The sequence below is a fragment of the Misgurnus anguillicaudatus genome, chromosome 8 (genome assembly GCF_027580225.2).
Source record: "Misgurnus anguillicaudatus chromosome 8, ASM2758022v2, whole genome shotgun sequence".
Classification (NCBI taxonomy): Eukaryota; Metazoa; Chordata; class Actinopteri; order Cypriniformes; family Cobitidae; genus Misgurnus; species Misgurnus anguillicaudatus.
This window is the reverse complement of record NC_073344.2, coordinates 29,269,601-29,282,009: the sequence shown is the minus strand read 5'-3', so window position 1 is coordinate 29,282,009 and position 12,409 is coordinate 29,269,601. Positions and strand designations below refer to the sequence as shown.

At 41.3% G+C, this 12,409-nt stretch overlaps 1 protein-coding gene across 19 annotated transcripts in view; it reads right to left on the bottom strand.

Moving 5' to 3' along the window:
* ptprfa (protein tyrosine phosphatase receptor type Fa) overlaps positions 1–12,409 on the bottom strand; it is a 294,038-nt gene that overhangs the window by 86,821 nt on the left and 194,808 nt on the right. For all 19 annotated transcript variants that reach the window (XM_073870663.1, XM_073870669.1, XM_073870666.1 and 16 more), the window contains 4 exons: positions 8,327–8,596; positions 4,815–5,396; positions 4,596–4,729; positions 4,370–4,514 (listed from right to left, as the gene is read on the bottom strand). In XM_073870663.1, the coding sequence (XP_073726764.1) occupies positions 4,370–4,514; positions 4,596–4,729; positions 4,815–5,396; positions 8,327–8,596 (1,131 nt within the window). The remainder of the gene's footprint in view (positions 1–4,369; positions 4,515–4,595; positions 4,730–4,814; positions 5,397–8,326; positions 8,597–12,409) is intronic.

The window sequence follows — 12,409 nt, the reverse complement described above, 5'->3', positions numbered from 1 at the left end:
GGTCATTGGGCGGTAGAAAAGAAAAAAGAGACGAAATGTCAGTGATGAAAACGAATGATGTGAGAGGATATGAGGTGTACTAAGGGAAACAGAACGTCTTGAAAAGGTGCGTTGGGTTACAAAGAGAAGCCCTGCTGCAAAATCTACTCAACTGCAGACTAATACGGCATTTCAGACATCAAAACTGTGACAATAAACAAATCATGCTTGTTATGCCACACAAGACACGACTTAATCATAAATGTTATTCGAATATTGAACGTATATTGAAAAGTTTCTTATACAATTACACATGTTAAAGCTGCAGTGTGTAATTTTTAGAAGAATCTCTTGACAGAAATGCAAAATAATATACAAAACTATATTATCAGGGGTGTATAAAGATCTTTCTTCATAAACCGTTATGTTTTTATTACCATAGAATGAGCTGTTTTTATCTACATACACCAAAGTCGCCATTTTGTGCCGCCATGTTTCTACAGAAGCCCTTAATGGACAAGTTGTCTCCGACGATGACATGTTTGTCCTGTGGCGGCTAACGTAGCTTCTCTATGTGTTTCAAAAGTGAGGGGTAAGCAGTGGACTAAGCCGTTGGTTGCAATGCGCAACCTCACCACTAGATGGCACTAAAATGTACACACTGCACCTTTAAATATTTCTAATTAGCAATAGCAAACTTCATGCTAACGCTAACGGTACATTCACACGGGTGAAAACGATAACGCTTGACGGAAGGCTTGTCTGAAGCGTGGCCAACAGCCAATCACAGTGGCCGCAACACATGCTCCGGTCTTCCATAAACGTAATCGGCTGGCTCTGCCTAGGTTATTTGCATAAGGCGTTCGTGTTGCCGCTTGAAAAGTTGAGAAATGTTCAACTTCTGCCGCGAGCATTCAGTTCGGCAACGCATGACGTCACCCATTAAAAGGTAATGGGAAGCGTTAAAGCTTACACCCCGTGTGAATGTACCGTAAGGAGACAGAAGCTGTGTCCCAAATAACAAACTATACACTATTACCCTGCACTATGTACCCGGCTAGTGTAGGAGTTTTAGAAGACTAATATCGTCATAAATGGATCACTTAAAGTCGCCATCAAATTAAAAGGAAACACTGTAATTTGTTTTGTAATATTGTGGGTTTTTTTTTGTTACAAATGACTTATCTGTGAGCTTCATTTTTTTTTTAATTCATGTGCCCTAATAATCTTTAATCAAAAACTGCAAACCTCCTTCCCTCCTCAAAACGATCTCTCTTTACTTCCAGTCATATGGTACGGCAGGGTGGGTGGGGTCTGGTAAAAGATCACAACAATTAGCAACATGATTCAATCAGTGCTCGATGGACGAATTCAAATCCAGCCCTGTCTTATTTGATTTCGGAGGATCGGATATACGTCACCATGGGGGGAAAAAGACAATCGCTACTTCCATTTTATGGCGACTTTAATGTTTTTTTACTAACTGGTATAAGCGGTTCCCAGACGAGGGCAAATGACGTCAAACGCATAGTGCACTGAAAATCGCTTTCGTACGCTGATCTTTAATGTATTTGTTATTCGTTTGTTCATCAGACTTCAATAGAGGCGTAACCGTCTCCGCAGGTAAACTTTGCTTTCGTGGCATCTGAAAGCCTCTTCTATCTCCACCGGCGTTACGTAAGCAAAAAGCCACGACAGCGAATTTTTCACTTTTTAATTTTCACTACACTATACTAGAAACTGGCATAGAATAGTGCATGAGTGTGCGATTTGGGACGCACCTAGATAGAAAAGAGCTATTTGTGTGATGCTTTTGAATTGCGCTCTATAAAGAGGACTCAGAATCAGACGCAGTAAACATGCAGCGGGTGGTAGACAAGAGCTTTGAAACAGAGAGAAAGAAGAAGAAGAATATTGGTCTCTCAAGTCTTTAAAGACATAGGATAAAAAAGACGGATGAGGGAAGACATGAAGAAAAAGCAAGCGTTTCTATGGGAACAGAGCCTCTGCTTGGATCTTTTCTCTCAAAGCCGACACACGTAACAAATAGCTGTGAATAGCAGGAGATCTCTTCTCCCAGGAGCTGTCATAAATATCTCGGCTTTAGTTCATATCTCTGGAGCCGGAGGAAGATGAGGCCAGAGATTAAACCGTACCGCCTGCGTCATGCTGACGCCACAGAGAACACACACACAGTCAGCAGGCCCGGATTTACACAATGTAGTGCCCAAAGGTGACCACGTTTGAAGTGCTCCCCACAAATATTTTTATACACACTAACTTGGCACTGCAGCCCCTGAAAATTTTAGGAGCACAAGCAGCAAATTTATGGGCATGCCTTAATACAGCCTGCAATGCAATATTTACCCCCCCCCCAAAAAAAGCCTGTATTAGACAAATATTTTGATAATAAACAGACTTAAAGGCGGGTACGTGATTAAAAAAAAAACACTTTGGAAAAGGGAATCGGACCGAGTACCAAAACACACTTGTAGCCAATCAGCCGTAAGGGGCGTGTCTACTAACCAACATCGTTGCCTGGGTTCTGTATGTGTGGGGTGGGTCTATCAAAAGAAGGTCCAGATTCTATTGGGGTAGGGGCATGTTGGTTTAGGTGATTTCAAATGTCAACATTGGCTTTAAGAGATCATGCACCCCGCCTTTAACTCTCTATGCATTTATTGCACATGCCATAATGCATAATCAATCAATCTTTTTTATGAACCAAAGAATCATACAACCAATTGTAGCCACAAGTTATCCAAAAAGACATAACCATAAAGATTCCCTAAGCTGATCTTAGTTCAGCAGCTAGTAAATACAATCATTAGTTAGGTTGCAAGTAACATACATTAAACAAAAAGTTATATCCAGTGTTATCCATTTAGCATAATGTAATGGGATGAGTGGCATGGCTATATACGTTGATCCACACATCTCTTCTCGTCTTCTATCCAGTTTTCCTCACCTGGGCACCTGATGTCTAAGACCTTTATTCTCATTTTTAATGTTTTTGGTGTTAATAAGTTCTCACTCTCTCTCCATCTCTCACCTCTGCAATGTCTAATAACCCCACACCTTCTCACGGTTAAGTGAGAACCGTAAGATGTGAAGTTCACACCGAGATGCGTAAAATTAGACCCACGGGTAGACACATCAAAGTTTGACACGTCGTGCAAATACACCCGGTCGCATGTTTCATTTTTTGTCACGGGTGTCTCGTGTTGCCCACAAAATGCCCGCAAAAATGCCGCCCTGGGCAGCTGCTCATGTCTAAATCCGCAACTGCACCCCTCATCTTTCAACATAAAAATAACAACTAGACGAAATTTCAAATTTGCAGGTCGCACATGCGCAAGTACGCTACTCGCGATGTCTCAAAAACTGGTCGCAGTCTGGAACCCTTGGTGCACGCTTTACCATCCATGCAACTCTAAAGAGGGTCGCACAACGAACGCGCAGCTCAGTGCCACGTCGTGTTACGTCTAGCACAACTCAGAGATATTGTAAACCGGAAGTGCACATTAAATAGCGCGAGCCTAGTCAGAAAGCGTCTACTTCAAAATGTAAAATATACGTTAGCAGCCAATGTTAATCGTTAAGGATTTGGGACAAATATGATCTTATTTAATGTTAAACTATGTGAGTGGCGCTCTGTGGCGCGATAGGGATTTGAGCAACTTCCTGAGTCAAAGCTGGGCGCCGCGGACAGGCGCCACCTGTTGGCACCGGTGTGCGTATACTCATAGAAAACAATGTGTTTGATTTTTTTAGAACAGCGCAGCGCGGCGCTGAGCTGCGTGTCCGGTGTGCGACCCCCTATAAAGACTCTGATGTAATTCAGCCCAAATGTCGGAAAATATCAAATGAAGGACAGCAATGCTCTGCTCTGGAAATACAGGAATCTAAACACATAAAATGTTTTAGGACGGTATAAAATTTTGTCATAGGGTGACGCAAATCTCAAAACGTGTTTTGCGAAGATGAAAATCCTATATACTAAAATAAATCAACTTTGAGTGTATTCTTGTTTTGCCTACTTAAAAAAAATTATACATTCTCAAAAAAAGAAAAATTGCGACATATTGCACAGATTGTACTTCAGTGCTTCACAGCCTTGTTTTATTTACATAAAACCAGCCATAAAAAGGTTATAACAGAAGCAAAACACCATATGCTCTTAATGTTTCCTTAATAGTTTAACTGAATGTTTCAGTTAATCTGGGATAAAGTACTATATTGGGGAGTGATGCAACGAGGTAAATGTTAAAACACAATTAAAAATGTATGGATGTAGATATGGCTTTAACACATAGATTTCTAAGGACACATTAGATTGTATTGAGCTCTTGTTCTGTATATACGTTTAAAGACCGGATGCTATACATACTGGACTGAGCTGTCCGGGCCTCTATGGGTGATGTGAAGACGCCGAGTCCCATTTCAGAGCGAGCTGCCAATGAAAACCTGTAGAGCGTGTCCGGCTTTAGTCCTTCAACAGCATAAGAACCTGCTGGGTTAAAGGTGATGTGGTTCTGTGAAGAATAAGAATAAGAATGAGACACACAAACATAGGCAGCACAGAATACTGATCATGGCTGTGTTTTGGCTTGTACCTTGTTTTCAGAATCAGCTTCCCAATACACAAGCTCATACTTGATGATCTGGTCCTGGACGGGCCACAACCACGACAGCATGATCCTGGTGTCGAGCTCAGCTTCTGCTTCAAAGCCAGTGGGCTGTGCCGGGACTGCGGGTCGAGAGGACCGGACCATCTTAGCATGTGAAATGTCACGTTATATATCAGAGACCCTGTAACATAAAGACGAGCTTACCTCCCTGCTGTGTTTTAACCTGCAGTACATCACACGGCGGCCCATCGCCCACAGAGGTGAACGCCAGCACGCGGATCCCGTACGTGATGTCGGGGACGAGGCCGGAGATGGTGGTCAGGCTGCCGTCCTCCGTGTTGTGTTTCTGCCAGGTGCTGAGGGGCAAGTGCATGTCGGACGTGTAGTACACTCGATATCCTCGTATCTGTCCGTTGGGCTCTTCGGGAGCCTCCCACTGCACCAACATGGTGGTGGCGCTCAGCATCCGAGCCTGGACACGCAGGGGAGGAGACGAGGGCGCCTGCTCGCTGGTCCGCGTCTCCACCTCACCGCTGGGCGGCCCACGGCCGATATTATTGACCGCCATGACGCGGAATTCGTACTCGGAGTAAGGGCTCAAACCCCCGATGCTGTAGCGGGTGGAGGCCACGCCGTCCACTTCCTGAAACCCGTTGTCTGAGACTTTGGCACGGTATTGAATCACATAGTACGACACGGGTTCAGGGTTACCAGAGTCCCATGTTAGAGTTACGCTGGTGGCGGTGGTTTCTGTGACGATCAGAGAGGTGGGAGGGCGGGGTAGAGCTGCGAACAGACAAATATTTATCATTTTATTTAGTATAGATTTATAATCATATATTCATAAATATAAATTGGTTTGGTAATGATCTAACATGTTTCCTTCATTACTATTATTTCGGCTCTCTGTCATTGACAAGTGCGGTCAGGTCAGCTTATTTCCACAGGAGATCGAAAAAAGTGCCTGCGTTGTAATAAAACAGCCTCTGAAATTGACTCGAAACCATTTTTGTGCTGTATGCAGCTGTCAAAGTCTCAAACAGATCAGCGTGACTGGGCAGCAGTAGAGTGGAACAGGACAGAAAATCCTCGGAAACCTGTGGCTAAGTGCCGCTTTAAGAGACTTACGGCTTCACAGCCGCACCGCAAGCCAGCAAATCCCAAAACACATGACATGAACCTCAGCTAATATGATAATGCACGAGTGTAAATTCATGTGGATTCACAGTAATGCCATATTCGCTTTGATCAATGCTAATTCTGTAATTCTTACTTCTGTAAATTCCTCGCTGGGTACGTGAACAAATGCTTGCTTAATACATTTAAAAACCCTTTCACACAGACCATTGATCACTGAAAATTGCCATAAAATTGCCAAAGTGCCTTTTGTGTCAATGCAAACACTTCCTGGAATTGATCCCGGGATCGATCCCATGAGAGGGACGTGGTAACCTTGCCATCCCAGATGTCGTAAGGGGTGTGTTGCAGTGACCAAGGGGCAACCTTCAGTCTCTATCGTGAATCCAACAAGGAAGTGACTTAAATTGCAATTCATTGACTGGCCACTAGAGACAGGCTTCAGGAGGAAGTCCATTCCCATAGACCTCCATGTTAAAATGGCCATCTTTAAAGCAGAAATAAATATGTTTACAGCCCTTAAAGAGAAAATGCAAATTTTACAGCTCCCCAGAGTTTTTTTTACGTTTTGGAATCCATTTAGCCGATTTCCGGGTCTGGCGCTACCACTTTAGCATAATTTAGCATAATCCATTGATTATGCTACTCCTCGATTATTACACCAGAATGAGAGTATAGTTCCTGGCCATTTCGGCCTAGGTAATCGCAACTTTTAATTTTATGTCAGTCTTAGTACACGATGTAACTACAGAAGAGTCAAGTTTTAAAATAAAAATATCTAAAACTCTTTGGTTATTTTTAGCGTGATGCTAATGGTCTAATCAGATTCAATGGATTATGCTAAGCTATGCTAAAAGTTGTAGCGCCAGACCCGGAGATCGGCTGAATGGATTCCAAAATGGTAAAAAAATCAAATGTTTAACCCTAGGGGAGCTGGAAATTGAGCCTATTTTAAAAAAGTGGAGTGTCGCTTTAATGACAACTGTAAGGGGGAGTGATTTTTTTGTAACTCATTTGTTTAAATTATATTAAGCATTAAAATTCTGCATAATTAAGGGCGTGGCTGCTTGAGTGACAGGTGAATTGTCGCTGCTGTCACTCCTGTCGAGCTAGGTGGGCATGGTTTCAGTCACATTTGGTCCCGCCTCTTTGCCGATTTTTGGTTATCCAGGAGTGACACGCTGCCAAGATGGCGACGGCAGACTCCACCTACTTTGGTCTTCAAAAATGCTCTTCACAAACCTAAAAGTGCCGTCACGGAGGGATGCATGTTGTCCCAATGACATAGCTATCTGGGAGTCAACATTCAAGACGAAAACTGGAATAAAGCAGAGATCAGGGAGCTCGTCACTATGTACACTAAAACCAGTGGTGTAGTGGTGTCTGGAGAAGTGGGTATACTCTTAATGTATGCCCCCAGTAGAAGTGGGTATACCCCATGCCATCAAATAAAGAGGTGGGTATACTCCGTATACCTGTGTATACCCTGCACTACACCACTGACTAAAACTGAGATCATTCACCAGCTAAATGAAACGGTACGAGATGTGCTAGTCTATGATCCAATCAGATAACAAATGCGAGAGAGAGAAATCACTGATCATAAGCAAACCTAAGACGCTTGACAGTCAGTGACATCAGATCAGTCAGTGTGAATGAAGCAAAATGATTCTGGGACAAATCCTGGGACCATTATCCATGTATTTTTCGAATCCACATGAAGTCTTTGACCATTGCCAATGGTATTACAATTCCTCATTACTGAAGTTATGTAGAGGGAATACTAAATAAATTACAGATTTATATTGCAACGCATAATTTTCGCAAATGCTTTCCCAAGCGAACAAACATAGAGGGAACGCTTTCACATGCAGCATTAAACATGATGTATTTGGGACAATTAAATGTTTCCCGCGGATTCATTATCGAGCGAGAGCCCTTTAAAAATAATCTGTAATGATGATGGGGAGCTCGGAGAGCTTGTTCGTGCCGTCGAGGAGGAAAAGAAGAGGAGAAAGATCTCCTCATCACATCTCAGCTCGGATGAAACGCTGATGAGTTGATTGCATGCGCGGCCTGTCTGCGGGTCGATGGGAATTCCCGTGAGCTTGATATTGATGAGACTTCTCTCAGCCCAGCCTTCGATCTGATTACAGCAACTTGGTTTGTGAGTGTCTAGATAATCACAGACTTTAAATACACAACTGATAGCATCGCTAGAAAGGGAAGGATTACTTAAGGACAAGAGAAAAATACAAACGTTCAACTTGATGCGGATCAAATTGTATAAAGGATAAAGGTGCTTGATCCTTTTTTCTGTGCATAATGTCATGTCTAAATGTCTCTGAGATTAAGTTAAGTGTCATGTTTTAATTTGATTGATTGATCCCAGACCAATCAGGTATCAAGCATTATTAATACTAATAAATGCACCAAGAAAGTGAATGTGAAGAGGGTCTTAAGTGGTTCAAGAGATATAGAAATAGTATCTCAGCAAGCCATCGGTTTAAATGTTACTTTGACTTTAAGTTACGTTTTGAAAATCTCCGAATATAAGCTGGGTGACAGTGATGTCTTACCTTTAACAGTGATCTGAGCCGTGGTGTCAATCATACCCAGAGAGGAAATAGCCACACAGGTGTAATTAGCCGACTGGCGGATGTTGGTGAGCTCCAAAACGTTTCGGCCGATGGGCATCTCCTCCTCCTTGGTGAGCTCCGTCTCACCCTTCATCCACTTCACGTAGGGCATGGGCGCGCCCACCGCCACGCAGGTGAGGTTAACACTGCCGCCTGGCATCACCTCGTGATTGGTGGGCGGGATTGAGAAGCGCGGCGGAACTCGCCGGACTGTTGGAGGAGGGCAGATATCGTTACAAGCAGAATATTGATGGGGAAACAAAAACACATTTCTGCATTGAGACTCTGGCTAAACACCATTGCGTTATGGGATACGGGGGGTATTTCGTTTGTTTAATTACACTGGACACTTGTGCATTTCATCTCCCAAGTAAGACACTTTTGCACTAAGTGTTTGTTTTTAACAATAAGAGCAGGAATTTTATCCAATTTTGGGTTGCGGCCCTAAAGTACTTACGTCTTCTTATTGACACATTAAATTCAATTTCTCCAAAGCACTTTTCATTGTAACACAACTAAATGAACTCAATGCCACTCTGTCTGGATTATAAATGCACAGTTAAGGTGCAGAAAAAACAAGTATGTGATTAAAAACATTAAATACGCTTTACCGATCTATATTACTGGAGCTCGAGTTCTTAACTCATTCACCGCCAGCCTTTTTGAGAAAAGTTGCCCAACGGCATTTTTGTGATTTTAACAAAAGTTTCACAAAATTCCTTGCAGGAAAAATTATCTTCTATAAATATATAAACATACAAATTATATCAAATTAAAGAACACACCCTCTGCTTTCAAACAAACAATAAACAAACAAACAAACAAAATGAGGAAAAAACGTTTCATTATATATTAATTTTTTCCACTTAATTTAACCACTGAAATATGGATATTTCTCTTCAAAAATACAACATTTTGAGCAAAAAGCTTAAAAAATTGCGTTTTTGTAAAGGAATTTATGTTAGAGATCAGACTCAGAATGACTATCAAACATAAAGGCAGTTAAAATAAATCATTAAATCTTTTTAACTTCCGTTTTTGATAAATTCGGTTTGGCGCCATCCAGTGGATAAAAGCGGTATTACACTTTCACTTTGAAATTCATCCAGAAAGACATATTTATTAGTTAAATATTAACTCATAATTGACGAGATAACTCGTCAATGGCGGTGAATGAGTTAAGTAGGGACACACCAAAACGATGCCAACAAAGTTGCGCAGATAATGAGGTCAGCTCACATTGCCCGTGTTGCCCTGACACACTATACGGACGACGGCAAAGTAGCAGTCAGTACTGCGTCTGCTTGGGATAACTTTTAATACTTTTAAATTTTTCAACATTGTGAGAATTGTGAGAAAAATTAGATTAGCGTTCCCGATTAACTTCATCATTTGTTTGCGGTTTTTCTTCTTGTGCACAGGTCGGCTATGCCAAACAGCCAGTTAGAATGATCCAACACCACCAATTCGACATACTGAATTGGCCAAAAAAAGTTGACAGTCACTGATTTTAGCGGACGGTGCAAACATACAGGAAAAAGTTATCAAAGCATGCCCGACCACCAAGCATCGGCTTGGTGTGTACCGGCTTTACACGAGCCTTTAAAATCACATGACTATGATTGACAGACACTCAACAATCTGAGTGTCAATTAAAGATTTGAACTTTGACTTTCTCATCTTCGTGACATAGTTTAGTCATTATTCTAACAAAGACTTTGAAGGACGTTTTAAAGGACTAGAGGATGAATCCAATCTAGACGAAGAGCTGCATCTTTTGATGGTGACGTTTATGACCATTACACAATAATCTGATACTGTATCTTATTTCAGCTGACTGCTAAATATCCACAAGACACACCTTGTATCCGTAGATCTCTTATAAATAAAGCTTATTTTCCATAGACTAAATAGGGAAAGTGTTATAGGAGAGAACGCTATTTGATATAAATATGCCATTTTTTGCAGTTGGGTTACGAATAGAAGTATCCAAATATTTCAGAGTAAAAACACAAACACAAACTTTGAAAGGCTCGATATCGTTTCCAGATCTCAACATTACCTGCTCATTTCCTGACACAGGAAATAATTGTGGATAAATAAGTAAAGTATGAGGATTGGAAATGCTCCGTGTTTACTTGACTTGAATGTGTTTTTGGCTAGCATCCAAACTCCAACACAATGTTCCAGTCAGCTGTCACTTTCTCTCTCTTTCACACACATTTTAAATGTTTTATGTGGATGTAATTGTGTCTTTCTGCATTACTGGCAGCAGTTACGACAGATGAGATTTAACAGCGAGCGTTCAGAGCAGCTGCTTGTCACCAATCTTCAATTTATAGTTAGTTTTTTAAGTAATTTGTCTGTGCGAAGCGAGAATCAAAGCAAACCAGAACACAAGATTCGCAGTACAGTCCCTCCAGAAAAACGCAATTATGCGATCGCATGATTCAATGCATAATCAGCCAAAGTCTACATAATGGTGCAGGGGCCGCATTTTTTAAATACGCCGCACTTTCGCGGCTTAAATTGCAGATCTCTGCTCGCAAAATATGCGGGGCTTGCATGATTTCATAATCCCTGCATTATCGTAGCATATATCTTAGCAGAAAGTTGAAAAAATGTTGCATTTACTTCACACATGCACAGCCATGTCCCCTGTTGTCATGGGAATGTTAGGAAGTGACGTAATTACGTGACATAAACATCAATGAAAAGCTGCAAAAGCTGCAAACAGTTTTTGCAAATTCACACAGTTTTGGCAAGAAAACGTGCCGCAAGATCAAGGATTTTTGCCTACAACAATCACACAAAAAAAACTCAGCGTTTTTCTGGAAGGACTGTATATAGCGGTGTGAGGTGGGACTATTATGAGTTACTATATATTTACTGTGGGAGGGGCTATGTGATGCAACATGATTTCAACAAAATCCAAATAATTAAACATTAAAGTTTTATCACACAGGGACTGGATGATATATAGATATGATAATACTGAATTTAATGCAAACTCTGCTAAATTCTTGCAATTGATCTCTAATGGATTCTCTGCATTTTCTTAAAGGTGCAGTGTGTAAATTTTAGCGGCATCTAGTGGTGAGGTTGCGAATTGCAACCAGCGGCTTAGTCCACTGCTCACCCCTCGCTTTTGAAACACATAGAGAAGCTACGGTAGCCGACACCGGACAAACATGTCATCGTCGGAGACAACTTAGTAAAAACATGTGTCCGTTAAGGGCTTCTCCAGAAAAATGGCGGCACAAAATGGCGACTTCCATGTAAGGGGGCCCTCTGTGTATGTAGATAAAAAGGTCTCGTTCTAAGGTAATAAACACATAACGGTTCATTATGAAAGGTCTTTATACACCCCTGATAATATAGTTTTCTATATTATTTTGTATTTCTGTCAAGAGATCCTTCTAAAAATTACACACTGCACCTTTAAGCTAATGCATTGTTTTTTTGAATTTCAATGCTTAAAAATGAAATATTGTATCAATATGAACTGAGGTCAGAAAATAAATAAAAATTTGTTGTCTGTGGTATACTTTTGAATGATAGAAAGATGAAATCATGTTCATTCACCTGTACTAGTTTAAAAGATGAATCCTGAGCTTGCCAATTTTAAAAATCCCTGCAATTTTTAGTGCAAAATTTTAAAAAGCTGTGGCAAAATCAAGCCTTTGTGCAGCGGAAATCATGAAAAAAAAAATCCGAAATCTTGTGTCCTGCAATTTTGCTTTGATTCAAATACACATTGCTGGGGTTGAGATAGCGTAAATCAAACCAATGGTTTGTGCGTGTGCTCGACATAAGTCAGTAAACACTGAGCAAGTTAGGCTTAAGATTTCTGATCTGTGCCAGCCATGGCCAGGGGCGGCCGGAGTGATTGTCAGATTAAGAGATAATCACATAGTTTCAGGGACGGAGTTTGTTAGTCGGGCAGAAGTGCCTGAAGGTTTAGAGTGTGAGAAAGATATCACATTAGTCCACATTAGTCACTGTACATAGAGAGGATGATGT